Source organism: Phaenicophaeus curvirostris, chromosome 2 (assembly GCF_032191515.1).
Source record: "Phaenicophaeus curvirostris isolate KB17595 chromosome 2, BPBGC_Pcur_1.0, whole genome shotgun sequence".
NCBI classification, from domain to species: domain Eukaryota; kingdom Metazoa; phylum Chordata; class Aves; order Cuculiformes; family Cuculidae; genus Phaenicophaeus; species Phaenicophaeus curvirostris.
This window is the reverse complement of record NC_091393.1, coordinates 72094199-72118756: the sequence shown is the minus strand read 5'-3', so window position 1 is coordinate 72118756 and position 24558 is coordinate 72094199. Positions and strand designations below refer to the sequence as shown.

The 24558-nt window shown below is 38.5% G+C and overlaps 1 protein-coding gene across 6 annotated transcripts in view; it reads left to right on the top strand.

The window, feature by feature from the left end:
• Positions 1-24558, top strand: part of LTBP1 (latent transforming growth factor beta binding protein 1) — a 196196-nt gene that overhangs the window by 53483 nt on the left and 118155 nt on the right. For 4 of the 6 annotated variants that reach the window (XM_069852452.1, XM_069852451.1, XM_069852454.1 and 1 more), the window contains exon 5: positions 17113-17280. In XM_069852452.1, coding sequence (XP_069708553.1) covers positions 17113-17280 — 168 coding nt within the window. Of the gene's footprint in view, positions 1-16784; positions 17281-24558 lie in introns of those variants that run through there. The other 2 variants (XM_069852455.1, XM_069852456.1) reach the window with 2 other exon arrangements.

Sequence of the window (24558 nt, the reverse complement as noted above, 5' to 3'; positions counted from 1 at the left end):
AATACCTCCAGGGGTGATGACTCAACAACCTCCCTGGGAGCCTGTTCCAGCGACCGATAACCCTTTCAGTGAAGAAATTTTCCCTAATGTCCCATCTGAACCTCCACAGTACAGTTTGAGGCCATTCCCTCTCGTCCTATCACTTGGGAGAAGACACCAACACCCACCTCTCTATAACCTCCTTTCAGACTGTTGTAGACAGTGACAAGGTCTCCCCTCAGCCTCCTCTTCTACAGGGTAAACAACTCAGTTCTCTCAGCTGCTCCTTGTAAGACTTGTTCTCCAGCCCCTTCACCAGCTTCATTGCTCTTCTCTGGACACACTCCAGGATCTCAATGTCTTTCTTGTAATGAGAGACCCAAAACTGAACACAGTATTCTAGGTGCAGCCTCACCAGTGCTGAGTACAGGGGCAGAATCACTTCCCTGGTCCTGCAAGCCATGATGTTTCTGATACAAACCAAGATGTTATTCACCTTCTTGGCCACCTGGGCACACTCACACTGCTGGCTCATAATCAGTTGGCTGTTGACCAGCACTCCCACATCGTTTTCTGCCAGGCAGCTTTACAGCCACTCTTCCCCGTGCCTGTAGCGCTGCATGGGGTTGTTGTGTCCCAAGTGCAGGACTCTGCACTTGGCGTTGTTGAACCTTATCCCATTGGCCTCAGCCCATCAATCCATCCTGTTCAGATAGCTCTACAGAGCCTCCCTACCCTCCAGCAGATCGACACAACACTTCCTCCCAGTTTAGTCTCATCCACAAACTTGCTAAGGGTACATTCAATCCCCTCATCCAGGTCATTGATAAAGATATTGAACAGAAGTGGATCCAGCACCAAGCCCTGGGGACACCACTTGTGACTGGTCTTCAGCTGGATTCAGCTCCATTTACCACCACTCTTTGGGCCTGGTCACCCAGGCAATTTTTCACACAGCAGAGGGTGCACCTGTTCAGGCCAGTGGAAGACAGTTTCTCAAGCAGAATAATGTGAGAAGTGGAGTCAAAGGCTTTACTGAAGTCCAGGTACACTGCATCCACAGCTTTTCCCTCATCCATCAAGTAGGTCACCTTGTCATAGAAGGAGATCAGGTTAGTTTGGCAGGACCTGCCTTTCATAAACCCATGATGACTGGACCTGATCACCCGGTTGTCCTGCGTGTGCTGTGTGATGGCACTCAAGATGACCTGTTCCATGATCTTCCCCAGCACCGAGGTCAGACTGACAGGCCTGTAATTTCCCTGATCCTTTCTCTGGCCCTTCTTGTAAATAAATGTAACATCCACCAGCCTCCAGTCAAGTGGAACTACCCCAGTCAGCCAGGACTGCTGGTGGATGATGGAAAGGGGTTTGGCAAGCACCTCTGCCAGCTCCCTCAATACCCTCGGGTGGGTCCCATCCGGTCCCATAGACTTGTGAGTGTCTAATTGGCCAAGCAGGTCTTTAACCATTTCGGATCATGGGAGCTTTGTTCTGCTCTCCCTCCCTGTCTTCTGGCTCAGGAGGCAGAATACCTAGAGAACATCTTACCTTAACAGTAAAGACTGAAGCAAAGAAGGCGTCAAGTACCTCAGCCTTATCCTCATCCTTTGTCACTATTGTTTCCTCTGCATCCAGTAAAGGATGGAGATTGTCCTTGGCCCTCCTTTTGTTGTTGATGTATTTGTAGAAAGATTTTTTATTATCTTTCACAGAACTGGCCAATCTAAGTTCTAGTTGGGCTTTAGCCCTCCTAATTTTCTCTCTAAATTGTCTCACTTAGTCCCTGTAGTCCTCCTGAGATGACTACCCCTTCTTCTAAAGCTCATATAATTTCCTTTTTTTTTCTGAGATCCACCCAAATCTCTCTGCTCAGCTAAGATGGTTTTCTTCCCCACTGGCTCATTTTTCAGCACATAGGGATGGCCTGCTCTTGTGCTGCCAGGATTTCCGTCTTAAAGAGCATCTGGCCTTCTTGGGTTCATTTGTCCTTAAGGACTGTCCCTCATGGAACTTTATCAACCAGCCTTCTGAATAGTCTAAAGTCTGCCCTCCAAAAGTCCGAGGTGGCTGTTCTACTGACCCCCCTCCTTACTTCTCCTAGAACCAAGAAGTCTATCGTATTATGATGGCTGTCCCAGGTATTCTCCAACCATCACATCTCCCACAATGCCTTCTCTGCTCGCAAACAGTACGTCCAGCGGGGTACCTTCACTAGTTGGCTTACTCATCAGTTGTGACAGGAAGTTGTCTTCCACACACTCCAGGAACCTCCTAGACTGTTTCCTCTCTTCTGTATTATACTTCCAGCAGACATCTGGAAAACTGAAGTACCCTAGAAGGACAAGGGCTAGTGACTGTGAGAATTCCCCCAGTTGCTCATAGAATAACTCATCAGCCTCTTCTTCCTAGCTGGGTGTCCTATAGCAGACTCCCACAATGATATCTGCCTTCTTAGGTTCTCCACTGATTTTTACCCATAAGCACTCATCCCTATCAATACCGTCATTGAGCTCAAGGCTATCAAAACACTCTTACATAAAGGGCTACCTCACCGCCTCTCCTTCCTCACCTGTCACTCCTGAAGAGTTGATAGACAGCTATAGCAGCACTCCAGTTATGCGAGTCATCCCACCAAGTTTCTGTGATGGCAATTATATCATAATTTTCTTGCCTTACAATAACTTCTAGTTCCTCTTTTTTCTTTCCCATGCAATGTGCGTTGGTGTAGATGCACTTCTGTTGGGCTGTTGATCCCACTACGCTCCTAAGGGGAATGGTTTTAATTCCTAAGTGACTGCTCACTGAATTTTCTAACCATTAATAATCTTCACATCTTTGCTGCTATTTGAAGTGCTATCCTCCACTTCCTCTGAGGTGGCAGACCAAAGGTCCTCACCAGCACACCATTCCTCAGACACTGGAATGCCATTCCCAGGCTTTTTTCTATCAAGCCTGGTTTTGTTCCACTCCCCCTTCATATCTAGTTTAAAGCTCTATTGATGAGCCTCTCTAGCTTCTTGGTAATTATCCTTTTGACCCTCGGGGAAAAGTGTACCCCATCCTTGGACAGCAAGTCTGGTGACGTGCAGGCCAATGCATGATCAAAGAACACAAAGTTTTGCTCCTTACACCAGGTTCAGAGTTAGGTATTTACTACCTGGCTCTTCCTACTCCTTCCCTCATCGTACCTGTGCACCTAATCCCTTCATCACATGTCCCATGGCCCTGAAGTACCTTTAATTGCCCTCAGATTTCTTGTTGGAATTTCATTACTGCCTACTTGGTAAATCAGTAGGGGGCGATAATCCTTGGGCCTGACCAGAGCTGGAAGTTTTCTTTCCACATCTCTAACTGAGGCCCCAGGTAGGCAGCAGACTTTTTTATTTAATGGGTCTGGTCTGCAGATCTGGCCTTCTGTTCCCTTCAGAATACAAAACGCATGCAAATTTTGCAATCGATGTTGCATGTTGAGTTTATACAATAAAATAGTATGGAAGACTCCTTTCTTTTAGGTTGATGGAGGGGGTTTTTGATCTTTACCAAAATTCCTTATCAAATGTATTAAGGAGATTTGTCTCCTTTCTGTTTTAGGTAGAGAATGAACATGTCTCAAATTTCAGTAGCAGAGGTTACATAATGGTTAGTGAATATGGACTTTAATGATTAGTGAATATGGACCCTACAATGGCTGGAAGCTGGGCAAGTATGTGTGTATGTGTATTAGACTTCTAGAATCTGCACGTGGTTCTGTGGGCAGCACCTAAATTCTTGTGTAAAGATGAAGCTGAAACAATCATATGAAAGCGAAGTAGCTTCTAACTATTGGTATATTATATTGCCTCATATTTTTCAACACAGTTTTACATATGTTTATATACATGAAATAAGATTAATGTGGAAGGAGATGTTCCACCTCTTAGAACTGTGATGTGCAGAATGCTCTATTATGATTTCAGCATAACAATGGCTCTTCTGCTGTTGGAAACCTAACAGGTAACTTAGAGAAGCTCTTTTTTAAGCTGATACAGAATTTACACATGCTGGTTTCACTGACTTTGTGGGTTGGTTTAAGCAAAAGCAGGTGTCATTTTGAAATTCCAATTTAAACTATTTTTGTGCAATTGCACTGTTCTGACTTCACTACATGACACTTAGATTTTAATAACAGCATTTCCCTATAAATCAATATGAGTAAACAGCTGTAAAGAACATAAATGGTTTACTCTTTAGATAAATGCATAGAGTGATATGACACATGTTCCACGTAAATGCATCTGTATGGTTTGATGTTCTACCATAATTCAGTGTTTGTGGACTTTAGGATAAAAGCTCCCACAGGTCTTCAGTGGGTTAGATATTCTTTCCATCCTTTGCGGTATTTGTTTGTGGAATTGCTCTGCATAAATATCAAAATAATTCTCTCACTGACTTGTCTTAACTAGAGCATTGCATTGTGTTTCTTGGAACTTCAGTCTACATGTGTATGTATGGCTATTAGAATTGAACAGTGGTGACTTTTCTAGTTAGATGGTTTGGGAAATTTCATAGAAAGGGAGGGATTTTAAGGCTATACTGTAATTGAAGAAGGTTTAGCTTGCAGAATGAGGTGGGGAAAAAAGAGAGTGAACGGTTAGAATAATAACAAGCAGGAAAAAAAAGAAAAGTCACAACATGGTCTATTTGGAAGGAATGTAGAGTCAAATTCATTTCAGTCACTCATGGGAACTGACATTCTGAGGCTGTACATAATCAAATACAAATAAGGGAATGGGATAAGTGTATAAATGTCAGGGACTCTTTGTTTTGTTTTCTCAAATGCAAAACATTTGCATGTCTGTTCAAAGCCTTTGCTCCCCTTCAAGAGGCGGGGTGGGAGGAGGATTTTTCAGGGACATTCTAAAACATTTAAGAAAGAATTTTGATGCAGTCAGCATCAGGGTCAAACAACATTGGCTTTTTTTATGATAAAGCCCGAACAATTTTAGTAAAGCATCGTTTTCCTCTTTCCCATTTAAGAGCGTTACCCGTATTGTTATTGAAAGGCATGACAATTCATAACAGCCATTTAAAGTTTGCATTTGATTCCAGTGGGACTTGAAAACAAGAGGCTAAACTCCAAATATAAATTAAGTGGCGTAACTACATTCATGCTAATGCAGTTAACTCTATGAAATCAAGCAGCACTTTTGCTTTGCTTTTGCTTTATAAAGTAGTGACAAATGCTGAAAAAATAACTTTAACAAATGGACATATTTTATGTAGCAATTATAAAAGACTGTGGATTTCTTTAGAATTCTTGGAGGCAGAACAACTGTATAAATGCAAACTGCTTCTCTTAATATGCTATAGCTGCAGGGATTTTAACAATACTCTTTCTAAGCTCTCTTCATGATTGTTTGTATATCTATAAAGGATTCACAGTTGAGGAGGCCAGTAAATCAGCACCCCCAAAAAAGTACTATATTTTTCTCTTTTGACACCACAAAGATTTTATGACCCTGAGCTTACCAGTAACTGAATGTCTGCATGACAGGCAAAGGCTGTTAGCACTTTTATAGGAACTAATTTAAATGTTATGTTTACCTAAAAATGAATGATCATCTCTCTATGCTTTAAAATATGGAGGCCAAGACTGATAAACAGCAGTGTGGGCAAAAATGTTGGAAAAACAGATTAATGATCTGGCAAACGGAATTAAAATCAGTCCAAAATGTGTTATAGGTAGGGGAAAACACAGACTGAGACAAATGCGTCTCAACTGCTGTGATGAAAGAGAATTGGCTCAAAACCCAAAGATTTCTTAAGAAGAAAAAGAGAAGAGGCTTTCCGGAAAATTCTGTAGGGGAAAACCTCTGTGATGTCTTTGAAAAATAGTAATTTAGCTGTATATAGATACTGATTGAACCCACACAATTAAACATTTCAAGTACCTTAACCAAGTGTACCCCAGAGTTGGTGTGATACAAGGTTCTTGGATATGAAGACCTGGTTCCAACTTGTGCAAGTAGTTAAGTCTGGTTTTACTCATAGGAAATAGGTAAGTGCTCTTCTCTGTCAGTGCCATTGCCAGTGCCAGAAGGAACAAACAAATGTTGACAAAAAAGCAAGCGCAAGAAGATCCTTTCATACCCACTGAAACTGAGATTTCAAAATCAGTGACATCCTTATTTGTGATCATTTTTTCCCTTCTCCAAAAACTAAGAGAGAAAAAGATCTTTATGCAGTGTAGAGAGAAAAGATTTTTAATGGTGATGCAGCATGCGGAGAAGACTATATTAATTTATAACATGATTCCATGACGTTCTGTCCTTTGTCACTGTTTACAGTTTGTTGACTTCCTTAGTGCTTTTCAGTTGCTTCCTTTCAGGAAATGGAATATTAAGTGGATATACTTAGTAAGGTAACATTAATTTCATTTTTATTCCCTGTTCTTCCTGGAAAAGGTAAACACTTTCAGTGTGTTGCACCTAAGAACCAGTTTCTTGTTTAAGGGAGTCATGTATGCTGAGAGGGCCAAAACTTTCTAAAAAAGTAACACTCTTTCAACTTGTAAACTGTCCTAGGGCAGGGTAAAGTCTGATGTCCTGATTGTGAATGGAGACTAGATAATTACCTTTAGGCAAAATGCATAATTTCAGATGAGTGAGATCAGGTGGGAATGAATTTCATTCCTGGTGTATAAAGGCCTAATTTGAACCCTCTTGATTGAGTCCTGGTGATAAAGTGGGTGGTAGTGTTTGTATTTAGCTAAATGTGGCTTTTGTTCTGTTATGCCTCAAGTGAAAGCCTTTTGGGTCCAGATATGTTTTAGGTACCTAAGAATCTGGATAACTTGAATGGGAGTTAAAAAAGGCTTGTGGACCTGAATCCTGTGCTGCATTCCCTACAACTGGAATTGTCTCCAGCCCCAAACCTGAAGCATGGATGTGAACTTCAAAACGTGAGACTTTGGCTTGAAGTCCTGTTTCAGAAGTGCTTTACTCTGAAGAAGACAGGCCATCTGGATGCTAAAGTTCTGCTTAATTCCCACCCAGACTTGTAGGTGAAGCACTTGTCTGCCTGCCTGTCCTTAGAGGTGCAGTCAACTAAGCCTTGTTAAACTCTTCTGCAGGATTAAGCTCCCTAAGGAGTGCAATAGTGTAGTCATGGTGGGGTTTGGCACCCAGTTGTAATGAAGAGTAGTTCAGTTTCTCAAAGAAATGTGTCTGGCCCCTAAAAGAATTTGAATTAAGCAGTCTTAATGTCCTCTCCGTTTCCTGTTTCATGGGTTGGGCACATTCCTCCTCAGTATGCTGGTTAGACTGCTTGCTTCATGCCATTAGCTTTTTAGCAGTGCATCCATTTGTGGATCTAGTCTACATGTAATACCTTTAAAACAATCAAACCCCAGAGTAAAATAATTATCTGCCCATAAATCAATTTGAAGAGAGTTGAGGCTGTTCCATCAGATTATTCCACATTGCCACCTCTATTAATTTATTTGGGTTGGTATCTTTTTCTGGAACATCCTAAGCTATATAAAGGGAAATGATAGTGCTAGTTCTCATTACCAATTATTGATTAAAGTTTTTTAGATTGCTTCAACATGGAAAATGGCCATAGTTCAAGATTGGATGTTTGTTTCCTGAGGACTGTAAATAGAGAATCTTTATAGTGGTAAAAAAGGTAAGAAAGACAAAAAGTGATTCATAAAACCTGCTCACAGAAATCTCAGCTTTTAATTCTATGTGTAATTTGTATGTAATGCACTCACTTGCAGAGGACAAAAATTGTAATTAACGTGAATTCCTCTGCTGTGTCAGTAAAGGGTTGCTGTATCAGCAAAAGGCTCCTGGGGCACACTGTTCTGATTTGACCTAAAATAGAATCAGTTTCTAACTTTTCAGCTAAGCTTTGTCTTAGTAACTTCATTTTCTGAAAGTTAACTGCATGTTTTTCCAACAGTTGGTTTTTTTTCTAGAAGTGGTAACACGGGGCATGTGTATGCAGACAGGCCATTGTTTATACTTATTCCTATGGAAACCAAGGCCATCCTTGAAAGGGGCAAAAATGGGTCGCATCTGCAGGGATGCAGGGAGGGGCAGACAGGACAGATAACCCAAAGCTGACCAACAGAGTATTCCATGACATATACATCATACACTGTTTAAAACCAAGGGATCACGAGGGTCAAGCTCTCTTCTTTGATGGCCACTATCCAATACAGACCTTGTCTGAGTATTTTTTCCCTAATTGCAGATCCGCACATTCCTTAATCTGGTTCCTAAGTCTAGCTCCCTCCTGCTGCTAGTCCAGCCTGTGATCTTTTCCTTGTGCCTGTAGTGACGTAGTCATCAGGGAGGGGGAGCAATTTCATATATTTGTACATATTACATTATTTTCCTATTTAATAATATTTTCATTATTATTGTTGTAGTTGTTGTTGTTTCATTAAATCTGTTTTAGTTTCCAAGCCACAAGTCTTTCTTTCCTTATTCTGCTTTCCCTGGGTGGAGGCAGGACTGAGATCACAACTGCTCGTGTTTGGCTACCAGTCAAGCTGGGCTGGGGCTAAACCATGACAAGGGCATGTAAATACAATTATAAATGCTTTTCAAAATGGTATCCCTTCTGCCTGCATGTGCTTTTTTGATGCTTTAAGTGGCAGACATTCATATAAAATTAAAACACAACAAGCCTGTGTTATAGACAGCAGAGAGTTTGTCAGAATCTGTCAAAATTAATGAAAGTTTGGTGCAATAGATTAGATCAAACAATACACTGTTTACCTTCATCTCTATCTTAAACTGAGATTAAGAGAACTGAGGAGTGGGTTACTTGTCTGTCCTACGATAAAACAAAAAAATTGCTGTAGTTTAGGGTGTTCTGGATGGTAGTGATGATGAGGGAAATGATGGAAGTCCCTCTTCTTTCTGCTGTGACAGTGAGCAAGGAAGGCATTGTATCCCTGTGATAACCAGGAAGGAAAAAGCTTTTCCAGATACTTTCTTTTGAGTTTTCTTCTTAACTTGGAAACATCAAGTCTTCTGCATGGTTTCTTTGCCTGTCTGTCAAGAATGCTGAAGAAGCAGTCTGGGCTTCAGAAGAAGATGAATTCAAACAAGACTGCAATAGAAGCAAGAAGTCAGAGCATTTTTCTGACTGGAGGGATAAGGTCGTAGTAGGAGCATCTGAACAAGACAAAAGGAGGAAATGATGTGAAGATGGAGTGATGTGGCTAGCCAGAAATAGGTACATAGAGAAGCGTGTATAATAGCAATGATGGCCATAAGAATGGCAACATACTGTTGTAATAGGTAGCTGGATCATGTTTTGCTCTTTGAAGTCCCATTGGTTTGCATAAAGGCAGTAAAACTGGCTACTTGAAAAGTGACAGAATATCAAAGATTAAGCTTATTAGGTAATGGAATACTCCAAGCAGAGACCGGTGATGAATGGCATTCCTCTGGGGTTGGTATTGGGACTGGTGTGTGTAACATCTTTGTCAGTAACATAGACAGTGGGATTGAGTGCAGGTTTCCTGATGATGCCAGGCTGCCTGGAGGGAAGGGATAACATTCTGAGGGACCTTGACAGGCTGGAGTGGTGGGCCTGTGCATATCTAATGAAGTTCAGCAAGACCAAGTGCAAGGTCCTGCACCTGGGCCAGGACAACCCCAAACACAAATAGAGGCTGGGTGGAGAATGAGTTCAGAGTAGCCTTGAAGAAAAGTACTTGTGGGTGCAGATGGATGAGGAGCTCAACATGAGCTGGCCATGTGCGCTTGCAGCACAGAAAGCCAACCGTATCCTGGGCTGCATCCAGAGAATTATTGCCAACAAGTCAAAGGAGGTGGTTCTCCCCTTCTGCTCTGCTCTTATAAGATGTCACCTGGAGTGCTGCATTCAGTTGTGGAGTCCTTAGCACAGGAAGGACATGGAAATTTTAGAGCAAGTCCAGAGAAGAGCCACAAAGATTATCAGAGGGCTGGAGCACCTCCCTTATGAGGACAGGCTGAGAGAGTTTGACTTGTTTAGAGAAGGGAAGGCTTTGGGAAGACCTTATAGCAGCCTTCTAGTACTTAAAGAGGGCCTTTAAGAAAGCTGGGGAAGGGCTCTTTATCAGGGAGTGTAGCGAAAGGATGAGGGGTAACAGTTTTAAGATTAAGGAGGGGAGATTTAAATTAGAATTGGGGAAGAAATTATTTACTGTGCCGGTGGTGAGTCACTGGAACAGGTTGACCTGATGATCCAGTGGGTCTCTTCCAACCTGGTTGTTCTATGATTCTATGATTCTATGACCAGAGAAGTCATGGATACCCTGTCCCTGGAGGTGTTCAAGGCCAGGTTGAATGAGGGTTTGAACAACCTGATCTAGTGGACGATATCCCTGCCCTTGTCAGGGGGTGTCTGGGCTGGATGATCTTTAAGGTCTCTTCCAACCCAAACCATTCTGTCATTCTATGAAAAATAAGGAGTCACAGAAATAACAAAAAGTAGGAGTGCTGGAAATAATTCCATGTCAACAGTGCATAGTTATAGTTGTCTAGACATGGTAAATAAAGTACAGTTTGATGCACTGCCTTCTTGTTAAAAATGTTTGACTGAGTGGCTGTGCACACATACACGTCACCTTATGCAAATGTGGGGAGTACGTTTAAGCATCAGAGAAGACATTGGGTCTTGGATGAAATGCAGCTGTGTTGTCTTATTTTTAGTTTTGCTGCCATGTCTACTTTCTCCCAATGCCTGTGAAAAGAGAACTGGGTGTGAGGTGTGAAAGCAGACTGTTAACTAAGTTTCTGAAAGAGCAAAACTGCACTGCCCTACCTGAAGACAGGCATTTTATATTGAAGCCAAAAATGAAATTGCCCAGCAGCTGTGCCTTGTCTTTTTGAATCCGTGTAGTTTTCAAACTTGTTTGTGCTTGTGACTTACAGAAAGAGTAAGGCTCTTAGTCTTCCTGGTTTTCAGATGGGCACGGTTTGAATGCAGATGATTTTACTTCAGTGCTCAGAGCAGAGGGAGGGCTGAATTCAGTCATGCTAAGGTTGTGTGAGAAATGTTCCACATTCACTTAACTGAGATGATCTACATATTAACAGATCAGAAGTGGATTTAGGAGACCTGTTGTGCCCTTTTGGCCTGGCCTGCAGACTGGTTCCGAGTATGAAATATCCATAGTGCACTGTCAGGGGAGAAAAAAATAAATTATAGTATCAGAAGCATTTTACGTAAGCTGTATTAACTAATTCTACTGCTCTGATCAGATCTCAGCTGCAGTACTGTCTAGCTTTGGGCAGTGTATTTTTGGAAAGATGGAAGACCAAGTAAGTGATATTGAAAGCAAAACAAGAAAGAAGAGAGGGCCTCAAAATATGGCCTGTTAAACTGATAGAAAGTTTAGGTGGTTTTAGTCTGGAGAAAATGAGACCAAGGGAGATTCACAACAGCAGACTTCAAGTATGTTAGAAATTGATTCTGAGAGAAATAAGGTTTTGACAGAGTTTGCTATTGATAAAGCAGGGCAATAATACACTTGAATTGCAACAAAGGGAATGTGGATTAGGTATTAGGAATACTCTTATAAAGAGAGGCTGGAGCTCTGCAGTGTGTTCCTTAGGGAGGCTGTGGAACCTGCGAAACTGAAGGGTTTTGAGAATAGGCTGAACAAACTTTTTGTGTAATGTTGCTATTTCATGCTGTTTTGGGGAAAAAAAGAAGAAAGGGGAGATTAGGTGACCTCTCATAATCTCTTTCAGTCATTCCTATCCTACCAGAGGTTGTATTTGTCTTGATGTGTAATCTGAAATTTAGGGAGGATCTCCTTCTGTTCTGTGTGTGCATTTATCTCTTTCTTCTTTTTTTTTTTTTCCTTTTCCCTTTTTAAATTTTCTTAGTGTTAGTGTATATTCCAGATGCTGACATACCCAAGATGTACAATAACCACGTTTCAGCTTGTTCTGGTCTTTGGAAAATAGGTTTGGGATATTTTTTTTTTTAAACTTATTTTAAATTGATGAGTAAGTGTTGATAAGACAAAACTTTCTCATTTATTGTCAAAAGTGTAGAAAGGTCATTTGACAGTAGTTCTAAAAGCTGAACTGTTTTACTTACGTGGATGATTTTTATGCAATGTCAGTTTTCCTTTTGGCTGAACAAGCACATTTAGCGGTAAGGACTAAGCCAAGAGGACTGGTGAGATAACTGGGAGACACCTGTTGTAGGAAGTAAGTAATTTCCTTCTGCTTCTTTCCTTTTTTCTCTGTCAGCATTTAATTAAGATAAAAGAGAGTGAGTTGGTAATCTGAGAATTTTAAATGTTGAATCTATTTGCTGTTTAAAAGCTTTGATTTGAGATTTCATTCCGAAGTTCCCCTTATGCATCATGCTTATCATTTGAAAATATGAAATTGCCTGAGATAATCTATTACCTTTGGGAAAAGAATATAATTTTAAGGTAGAATCTTCAAGTCTGATGAGGTTCTGTGTAGATGCACATAAGGAAACATGCTGGATTCAGAGTAGAAGTAGGGTGTCATGAAAGCAGAGTGATGTATATCATCTTTTGGAGGTACTAGTGGGAAATGTACAATTTTGTTTAGTTGTGTTTCCTCAGGAGATTTGCCTCAGGATATTTGTCATAAGTGAAGGTATTAAAGAAAGCCACAAATGCCTCTAACAGTAGAGCCAGAAAGAAGTTTTGTACAAGGATTATGGGAGAAGTATGTAAACTCTACCAGCCACAGTATAAGCCATTGCTTGTGATTTTTATTGTCAATCCTTTTGTTTAGAGCACAATAACGCCATACACATCATAATATTTATTTTGACATGTGAAAAATTTTTCTGCTCTTTGCCTCTCTTGACCTATGTGACAGTACAGTGTAGTCATGTTTTTAACTGACTACCAGTTCTGCTTTTACTAGGGTTGCTAAGCCATTCTCTTCCTGCAAAACAAGGATGTGCCAGATAATCTGAGACCCACTACGTCTACTGAATACTTTCTGGTTAAATCTTTGCAGAATGCTGAAGCTGTGAGGGCAGCCATAAAACCAAGAAAAAAGTGTTTCTAGAAATCCTTGTAGAAAGAAGTGAAGGCTCTGTAGCATTACAGACTAATGGACTTAGGAGGATGAGGTGGAATCTTTCTCATTATACAACTCTGTCTAGGCATGGCTGCTGAACTGTCATGACCTAAAACCTGCTATCTACCTTGTCTTAACTCATACATCTTTTCTGCTAATGCAGAAAAATAAAAAAAAAGATAATTAGTTTACCAAGATGGACAACGGGGGCAGAAGGGATTCTATGAAGAAATCCTTTGGCTTATATTTTCCATTTCTCTTGCAGTTGTTGCTAAATCATAAATTTATCACAGCAGGAGCTTGCAGTGTTCATAGTATTATATCATAGTGACTTACAGAGATGGAAAGAAAATCACATACGTGTGGTGCCAATTTTCAAGAAAAATCTCATCACTCTACCCAGGCATCTCGCTTTTTTAAATCTGGCTCAAGAGAGTTTCACAGACTCTGGAAATTACGTGTACGTTCTTCCACTGATCCCCTTTGACAAATGTATCTAAGAGTTTTTAGGTATGAGCGAACCTGGACTATAAGGCAGGATGATGGCACAGTTGGCTAAGGCTCCTCACTGTGAATTTGTTGGCCAGCTCAGGGATGAAATTTTAGCCAGTACTAGTAATCCTGATTGTCCTATCTTTATTAAAACAGCAATCTGAATTTATCTCTAGTTCTGCCATTTTTCTCAGTAGCTTTGTTATTTATTTGGTGTTTGTATCTTCTGCTTTTCTTGTTTTTTATTAGACTTATTTATTTTTCTGATCTCACATTTGCATTTCTTCAGTCTGGTGTTATACTTAAGATCAGAGCAAGGTGTTTCATTTCCACATGTTTAAAATCAATTTTGAAAAGTTTATGATACATTTCTGTCTATATATTTAAAAAATAATGATTCCAGGTATGTTGCAATGCTGTAGAACCATGATATTTTTCCAGAAATGAGTTTGTGATAATCGAAGTTGCAGATCTTGTCATGTCTATGTCACAGTGGCATCATCAGCAAAGGTTCTGGAATTTAAAGAGGAAAATAATCTATATGCTACCTTAAAAATGCAGTATCCTTCTTTAATAAAAACTAGCCCAAAACCAAAAGAGGTCAAGGCAGCAATGGATTTCTAGCTTGAAATTGTGGCTGTTAACATCAATACTGCCAAAACAGGTAAGTGATATTGAACTATATAGTTTCTTATTTAGAATCAAATTATTCCCTCTTTAGAGAAGTTAAAAAAAAAAAAAAGAAAACCTACAGAACAGAAGAAAGGGAGAGGATTCAAGGAAGTCCAAGAGTGTAACCTTGCAGAGTATCTGCCAAAAACTTCTTTTCAGGAGAAGGCTTTGTGGTCTGTTTTCAATTTAAATCTGAATGTATTATGCTCACCATTAAAATCCCTAAACCTTAGGATGTGTGAGGAAAGTATTGTCTGCTTCAGTAGAACTGCAGAGAAGGATGAAGATAATGTCACTGTGTTGAGTCACCTCTTTATAGACTGGTCAGTTTTCAGTTCAGAGGCCATCGTTAGCTTTGTATCTTTCCTAAATGTCTCCAGAAGAATTAAAGAAGTTAAAAGCTGTGCCCTGCTAGGTAAGAAGAAGAAAATAATAATTATTATAGTTTTCATAAACCTGAGAAAGATGGAAAAAATCTTCCAATGTCAAAATAATATGAAGCTGTCTTATTTCCGGCTCTTCGCAACTACTAAAACAGGAGTATCTGTGAGAATGGAATTTGTTTTATAGCGAAAGCATTGCTGAATAAAGATTTGAATATTTGTTAGGAAGTAGGGCTTACATAATGTTGCTTTTCCGATGATTTACTTCCCTAAAAAGCTGCATTTAAATATTCTTCCATGGATATTCTTTATCTCTGTAGATACTAGCCTGTGCTTTGGAAGGTACTGTGCAACTCTTGCTCCTGTGTTGTTACTCCCAAATTTACACGCTAACATTTTCTCACCCAAAATTTACCATTTCCTTTCAGTCTCATACTAAGATGTCTCTTACACCAAAAAAATTATGCTACAGAATTTTTCTGGTAAAATCTGAACAATGTGATAAAAATTGTTTTTAAAATGTTATTTTTTTGTTATAAACATTGTGCTCAAATTTTGCCACAGCTCAACACTCAACAACATAGTACAGAATATGATGAAGGAGAATTAAATCATGATTTAGTTCCATCTATACTGGCAAAGCCGTATTTTTTCTTAGCTAGGCTGGAAAACTTGTCTGGGTCCCCCAATACTGGTTTTTACAGTGTAGGCAAGACTGACTTTTGTGACTCAACTAACCATGTTTTTCTAATTAGATCACATCCTAAAGGAAAAATGTTACTAAAACATGTGAAAATATAAAATATAAAATGGATAGGGCTTTTCTGGGAAAAGATATATGTAAAACTATGCAAATAAAATACAAAGATGGCAGTGTGGCTGCTGAAGCTCTACTAAACCAAAGGAAAGCTCAGAAGTTTTAGCCTCATCAAGTCACAAGCCGCTTAGACCTGTTCATTGGGAATGTAGTAACAATTTTCGTAAGAAAGGGTCAGCATCCAGGAATCCAGTGTGTCTTCTAAGTCAACTAAAATCACAGTACTAGCCTTTAATTGATATATTTTATTCCTGTGTCTGTCTGGGCTGTGCTTTTTCTAACTGTTCTTTAGGGAGAGTAAGGTGGGAGCATCTGTACTACAGCTGCTGTTCAAATAGAGCAATGCCTTTACTGTAGACAAAACAGTTGGCACAATTGTTTTAATTTATTTGTTTATGAAGAGCCAGAAATAAGACTTTATATTCTTTTGAAGTGGGAAGATCATTTTCTTGAGATTTTTCAAGAAGATGTTTGTCCAGAGGGTATTTCATAAGCTAGGTTAGACAACTATCCAGCATATTTTTTATTTCTGTGATATGACAAAGGAGATTCATCTTTTTCTGTGTGCCATTTCTTGGGATTGTTAGACTTGATATGAAAGTATTTATTAATAGTTTCCACAAAGATGCTGGCTGTGATATAGTTACAAGAACTTGCTGAATTTATTCATAAGTGTGCAGAGCACAAACTGTTCGCTTTTTAAATAATTGCCAATGGAATCTGTTATTTTTCCCTAATTTTCCTAATAAGTAGTTTTAATATCTTTTTTTTGTCTTCAGCTGTTAGATGTACTTGGTTTCACATCTGTTTTTAAATCAAATTCTGTAACGAGTCATTCTAATTAGCTTAACTTAAAATTAGTGTTTGCTCAGTCTTCATTATGTTCAAGTTTTTAAAATGACTGTAAGTACATATTAGAAATGTGTATATATACATATATATGTGTATATGTATAAAAGTCTCTATACATAAAAGAATCTAGCCATTTTTTCTCTTTGAGCTCAGAACCACTATTTTCAAGCATTGATACTTACCCTTTTCTCCAAGGTATTTGTTACTTAAAGGAAAGCTGACAGCAAAGCTCAGTGTATAATATGTAAATCCTTGTGGAAAAATAGTGCCAAAAAACTGTGAAAAAATGGGTCCCGGCAGCTGCGTCACAAGGTTTGACCACTTCAGGCTGGGGTGCCAGGAGATTTGAGACAGATGTTTTCAGACATGCCGCATGCCTAAAACATTTCCAGGGGTCGAGCTACAAATAGTGACTTAATAAGTGCAGAAACAGGAAAAGTATGCAGGAGGACACAAGAGTTTATTCACCCTTAGGTGCACAGCCGGCCTCTTTACATTACATCTGCCTGTCAGGGTTGGCTATTTAAGCTGTCATGCTCTTGGTATTGCTCTTTGTCTGCCTGTGAATAAAGTGCAGCATTGTGATTACTAATCCCACTCCAGTGACTTGACTTTAAATGTGGTTTTGGAGCGGATCCCGGAGTTCTGTTTGCTAAGCTTCCTACTCCTGTTTCAGAGACACCACTGGAGATCTGTGAGAGAGAGCACTGCAGACTGCCCTCCTCCTGTAGACCTGTTGCCTTTTTCTCCCCCCCACCTTTTTTTTTTCCCAAAATTTTTTGAAGGAAATCAATGGATACCAAAGTGATCTGTTTATTCTTCTTTTTTTCTTTGCCTCGGCTGACAGTGGGAAATCACACTGGTCGCATCAAGGTGGTCTTTACACCCAGCATCTGTAAAGTGACTTGTACCAAAGGCAACTGTCAGAACAACTGTGAGAAGGGAAATACCACCACCCTCATTAGTGAAAATGGCCATGCTGCTGATACACTGACAGCCACTAACTTCCGAGTAGGTAAGTACCTAGGACTGTATTTGTCCTTAGCTGTCCTCTCTTGACTGACAGAGGGAGGAGATGTTTTGTTATTAATACCAGTTGTGCATCTGTTATTCTTTGTTTGAAGGGCTGCACTAAGTAGGAACCATTGTATGTTAGACAAACTTTCTGGTATCCTTCAGAAATGTTCCCAAAAGTTTCTTTTGTGTCATAGAAAAAAACCTCCCATATTTTTCATCTGAATTTTCAGCTGCAGGGCTACAACATGCTAAGCTGAAGCTTTTGGTAAAATTCATCCCTCGGAGTTTGTGTTAGTAAATAGAGAAAATGTCAGTTCTGTTTCCACTTTTTGCTTGTTGAATAGGGACCAAATGCACTTAAAGCCCAGCTATCGCAGTGTTTCTGTCTTCAACAAATTGTTCAGGAGTTCTTTAAAAATGCAATCCTTTTAAAAAATTCATCAGCTTAAAAATTTTTCTTACTGCTAAGAGTAAATCAGATTTCATATTAGTCATTTTATAAACTGAAATAATGTTAAGTCCAGTTGAAGTTATTGAAGCCAGTCATTTCTCTGCTGATGTTTATTCTCTCTGCTTGCTCAATAAGAGTATCAGCAGTATGCCAGTCTAAACCCCACAGCTGCTTGACTGTGTTTAAACAGATCCTGAAAGCTGTCTAGGATAATGATTGGCATATTTTAGCAGTACACTATATGATGTTGGTAGCAATTTCTGTGCAAGTATCAGTCTTGGTAAGAGAAATACAGATATATGGAGACATACCTAATCATTTTTTAAATTTGTCATTTCACATTATGATATCCCTATCTGGTCTTAGAAGGTATTTTGTTGTTATCTTGAAAATATAGCGTCATTTTCTAAAAAAACTTAAAATTAATTATTTTACCATTTTGTACTCAAAGAATGTCAGATATGAACATTGTAATTTTAGTCTTCATCTAATATAAACACAAAGTTAGGCAGTGCTGAGTCTGGCCAAAACTGCCCTTTTTAAAAGTGCACTGTATTTCAGGCTCTGAGGGAGAAAAATGCTATTCCAAACTATTATTCTTTTCATCCCGATAGATGATTCAAAAAGCAGTTCGCTCTCTTAACAGTCCTACTAGACTACCAGGCTGTGGCTGAAAGCTCTTGAAATTCATAACCCATTCCCTGATAACATGCATGTTTGTAAAAATATATGTATTTTGGACTAATAAAACCAGTATTTTAAAACAGCAATATGGCACAGGTTTTGTTTGTTTATGACTGTTTTGAGGCATTAAAAAAGAAAAGTATTTTGTAAAGGAATTATAAATCAAATGCTTTTAACTAGTGTTTACTGTCAGTAGAGATTTTTACCAATGTTTTGGCACATACTAAGGTTAAGTACAGTTTTAATTTTCTGACTCCTTTGAAAGGGTAGGGTAATTCTTCTTCTCCTCCTCCCCCCCTCCCTCCATTTGACCTATTTTTTTTATTGCAATTATGAAATGCTGAGAATGGGCAGTCATGTAATTTGTCTGCTATGTAAATTTGTGCTGTAACATGACCTCTCAAATACTTGAAAACTTGGAGAGTGGAAATCGACCTGTGAAGACGTGTTCCACACCTTCCTTCCTGGCCTCAGGCCATGCAGCTCATGATGCACTGTGTACAATAGAGCAGAAATATTCAACAAAAGTAGCTCATAAGAGTATTTGATGGAAAGATAAGGGAGCGTTATGTTTAAAAATGTATAAAAACAAGCTGCTACACATAAATAGGGATTTTTAACCTGCCTATAGCTATCTGTCTTCACTCTTCAAAGGACCAAAAGCATTCACCACATCTCTAAATGTTGTCAGTTTTACAGAAGAGGAATAAGAAAGAGATCTGGACTATGACTTCAAAGCTCTCCAGTTAAAAATAAAAATGCTGTGTGAATCTAACTTCTTAATAGCCAGAGAGTATCTACACCTGTAGATGGAGTTATGTCAATAATCTCAGATTTTTAGCTTTTGAATCAGAGATTAAAATACATATTACTGAAATAATTTTTATACCTGTTCTCAAACTAGTGCCTCTCATTAGCTTAGGCTTGTCCTGATAGACGTGTCTCCTGATACACAAAGTAGAAGTAATTTGGCTCTTTCGAGATAATTTTTTTTGTTATATTTTTAACATTTGTATTAGATTTTGCTTCGGTTTTTTGGCTTTCAAGTCCCTGTTCTAAACTTGTTTACTTACTGTTTATCCGAAATTCATGGAAATTCTTACTCTGATCATTTGACATTTTAAAAGCACAACCTTGAAACAGAATGTCATGTCAGAAAATACGTACTTGAAGCAGCAAACAGTGTTTTTTCAGTATATTTTTTAAATGTATACGTTCTTCTTAAATCCAGAAAAGATAAATTCACATGCCCTGTTTGGGAAACTGACTACTATTACTAATAATAGATACATACTGTGAGTGGGGAAATTGAGAACTGCTTTAGGTGGTTAGATCTAAATATTTCTGTAGAAGGAGAACAGAACACAAGATTGAATTTAGATTTTCTGGCAACAGTTTGCAGTTAGCCATCACTTTGTTCTTAATAATCCATTCTTTCTAGTAATGAATCAGAGTAAAATTTTGTGTCTGTGTTTTAAACCTTGTCCTGAACTTCATAAACACTTTTTATTTTCAGATACAGTAAGTTGCAGTACCTGTACTAAAACTGCTCAAGTTTTCCCATGTGTTATTTTAGCTTCTTAAAATTTGCTCAGTTTGTCATTTCAGCTGAAACTTGGTACCAGTGTGTCGAGGCAAGGAACAAATCCTGCTTCCTGAAAATTTTATTAGATATGGATAAGCTATTAAAAACAAAAGCCCACAACCAGAAACAGATTGGGGGAAATGTAGTTTTTCAGGTAGCTAAGATTTTGGCTGTTCTCATGAAAAGCTCTAGCATTTCAATTGAAGGTGATGAAAGCTTGGTATTTAAAAGGAAGGATCTCCTTGTTTGCTGTCTGCTTCAGTGAAACTTTGGGCTCTTTTGCAGTTTCATTTTGTGAATGGGATGTGTTGCACTGTTAAACTAACCAACCTCCAGTATTTCATTGGCTTGAAGAATGACAGCATATATTCTGAGTAGAAGCTTCTGCTGAATAGATGATTCTCATTATTCTATTGGATTGATGCATGTGCAGTTTTTATAGTATTTCAGTCCTGTTATATCTACAGAGGCTTGTAAAACAGGGTCAATGTATGTACATAGGAGAGGATATGTGTAGAATAACATGAGGTTTCTGTCTTATTCACTGTTGAAGTTAGCGATGTGTCCTGTTTCTCCTCAAAAATTATTCCACATTCCAAAATACCTATTTTTGAAATGAATTTTCTCTCTGTAACGAGTGGGAGGACAGCAACTAATTTGTAACTGTAAAATGAGGCAGTAAGGAATTAGGAAATGCTCAAATTAATGTTCTTCATGCTCTTTAATTTTTTCCCTGTTGTGCATGTGTATTTAATTATAGATTTACGTTCTGTTTTTTTCCACAGGATCTTCACCTCATTCATTGCACAGGAGTGACAGAACTTAGTAAAGGAAACAGTCATTTACTGCTTAGGTTTATATTCACTGTTCATTTGCAGTACTGAGTCTCATTTAAAGTGGTTCATTCAAACTGTTACAAATGAGAAGTTATAGATGCATGCCATTTAGTGGAGTGCCTATCTTTCTGTAAAAACTTTGTGATTGGGCACTTGTCGGTATTTGTGTCAAGCAGGGAAGTAGCAGCATTCTGCAGATGGAAGCCAAAGAGAGTTTTCAGATTTTTTTTTTCCCCCAAGATCATAGAAGACAATTGTGGCAGAGGTGGTGATAGAATTACTGTTCTGCTACTCCCCTTTATGTCACTCTTTAATGCTCTTCACTATCTTTTCTTTTAGCGTTGCCTTCCCTTTTTCTTCTGATCCCTTTTCATATACCCTGCACAGTTGTCCTTCCTCCTGACTTTGCTCTGCACAGCCATAGTTTACTCAGGCTGTTATTGGGGATGAAGGAATATTTTATTGTGTGCCTTCCCATGGAAGAAGAGCAGATTTTTAGGAACCCTTTATTTCTTGTTTCATTGAATTTGAGTGACAGTTCAAGTGTTTCTCTCCCAGCTTCACTGGTCTTTGTAGGGAATTGTGAGGTTGAGAATTATGTTGGATATGTGTTGTGGCCTCAAGTCCATGTGAGCCATTCTTCCTGGACAGAGAAGTGATGAGAAGATGTTTGTTCATTCTCTTCTCATCTGTAAGAGGTCCATTAGTCTCTAGTCCCATATTAACATGTTAATAGGAATCCACCAGATGTCAATTGGTGACATGGTGTCATAGCACCCATAGTGAAAATGTAACTAGTCCTTCCTATTTTGAAGGACTAGGTACATTTTTTTAGTCATATAGTTTAGAACTTTCAACATGTATCACATTTATCTGCATATTCCATGCCCTGTGGCAATAATGCTCAAGTTAGAATGCCTATTGAATTTTGGCATATTCCCTGTTGGAATTTTCTATCAAAAAAATTTCCTGTTTTACTGTGTTGACTCTGTACAAATATATTTGGATAACTGAGGTTGTCCAGAAGTTTCCAATTATGTATAGGCAGAAACTTCCAAGAAGCACCATCAACGTTTTGCTCAAATTTTTTTTTGGTCTTCTGTTGAAAGTAATGAAAGAAAATTTGACCGATGTATTTTAAAACAATGAGTTATTCAAAGGGAATTTAGTAAAGACTCACTGTGTAATTCTTATTCTGACAGAATTGCCTATCTAAGAAAGAGTCTAGTGAGCACAATTATTCAGAACTAGCATAATTATTCAGAACTATGAAAACATAAACTAGTTATTTTCTAAAAAGTTGATATGATGCCAGAATTTTATTCAGATGTACATGATCATGAATTTCTGTCAGTGCTGTAGAATTTAACATTGCTTTTTATTCAAGCACTTCTGGGCGTCTCGAAGTTGTGCAAAAACCTGTAAGCAAACCAGCACATTATCTGTGGTCTATGTATGACGGGAAATCTGAGAGTAATGAATGTTATTGTCTTGCTGCCATTTCCTGTGCAATGAAGTTGTTTCTTTGCTTCATATGATACATACTACACGTATGCTACTACATTTAAGAGATACTGTAAGATTATGATATTTGAGGAAGATCTATCAATATTGTTTGGTATAGAAAGGCATTTATGGTAAATAATATTTGAGGGCAAATTTGATGGCATATAAAGGCATAAAAAAGACCAGGACCTTGTAGAAGTATTTGTGTAGATTAGTGAGAATTTACAGACTCTTCTGGCATCTTGTGAGGTGCACAATGTTGTTCAGCTTTCAACAAATCATATTTTCTTCTTTGTTTTGTTTTATTGGGTTCAGTAAGAGTTGCTAGAATGGCAGCATGTTAGAAGAGATGCTTTCTTCTCTATGACTAAGTGATGTTTACTACTTGGTGAATGGTGTCAGCCTGGGCAGATGACCTATCATGTCTGATCTGTGTAACTTGTGTCCCAGCAAAACGCTGTTACTATGGCTTCAGCTGAAACTTAACAGATGTACATGTAGCTTCTCGAATGGAGGGTTTAAAATAATTGATAACAAATGTCATGCATAGATTTTTTAATTCCTTCTGGTAATGGAACTAAGGAGAATGGATTTTTTCTAAATGCTTTGGTTTTCAACTTGATTATGTTCCATCAGACATACTAATTGATGAGGAGCTTATTTCTGGAATAACTGCTTAGCTCAAGAGCAGCATATGATAATTCAGAGTCTGTTTTTAGTAGTGTATTCTCTGTGGATAAGAGTGAAGTGAGACTTTGAAATAGGCTTGGCTTTTGCGCTTGAACTTGCTGTAGTATCGTCCTTTTCTGAAATAGTTACGATATAAGAACCTTGCTATTCCCCCGGTATTGTCAGTTGAGTCCTTTTACTGTCTCTATACTGGCTACCTTGTAGCCTTATTTGGTAGAAGTTTTGTTGCTACTTTTGCAGCAGTAATTATAAATTCTGCTCTGCCAGGCTTTATTGTTTTATGCTCTTTTTGCTGCTAGATGAATTTTTTTTTTCTTTTAACAGTCACTGGCAGACACTTGAAAAATTCAGAATTCTCGGGCAACTTGGTTAAAAGATTAAGTTTTTAAACTAATCAAGTAAGTTGCTCAGTCTATCAAAGTGTGTCTTTCTCTCAGAAAAAAAAGAAAAGAGAAGAAAGGATCAGGACATTAGAGTTTATTCACTGTTTTAGCTGGTAATTTGAAATTCAATCTGTGTAAATGATGACCATGCTTGAAATATTTATTCATGCAGCAGCACTGTAACAGCTGTAGCAAAACAAAGGCCAAGTATTTTTTCCTCAGAAACTGGACTTAGTGGCTAACACAGAAAGAGGGCAAATAATGATGGAACTATTTTATGAACTGTTTACATCCTCTGCATTATAGAAAATACTAGGAAAAAAGGTATTTCCCAGTTTGAAGAGCCAACATAAAACACATTGGGAGGAACCAGTTATCATAAGCATCAATTTAACAGGTATTCCTTTTTTCCAATCTCCCTTTGTTCGAAGTAAATTTGAGTAGACAGGAGAATGAATTCATTTACTTACCATCCAGGTAGTGTCACATAGACTTTCCTAATCTGAATCAATAGTGGACTAAAATTCTATCCTGTGATCTAAGTGTATCAGTCTGTAGCCTGAGCAGTGCTCAGGGTTTTAAAACGTTAATCATTGGCCACGTATACTCAAATTACAAAGAAAAATTATATCTTAAGGACTTTGTTGTTGTTGATATCCTCATCTGTTCAGAAGGAATGTTTTCTTTCCCCTATGCATTTATCAGTACTTGTCATCAACAAGTAGTTCTGGTTTCTGCCATACAGCTTACAGCATCTGTGAGCTCTTTCTTCATAATCTTAAAATAATTATTCAAATTTAACATCTTTTCCTTTGATTCCAACAGTGGCCAGATGCTGACTTAAAGAAAATGCATTGTTCAGACAGATGATTTTAATGAGGTTGAACTTAGACAAACCTGTTAGCGACTCGTATCCACTCCCTTGCACACCTTAAGGACTTCAGACCATCACTGCAAAGCAGAAGTCCATCTGCTGTCAAAGGACTCGCCAAGCTATATTCTAGAGAGTACTGTTTTTTGGATGTGCAGTCATAGGAAAAACCACAAATGGAAACGGTACAAAATCCACACCTGCAGCCATTCAAAACCACATGGAATATGTTTCTCTCAAAGTTAAAGCAAAACAGAACACAAAGTTAAA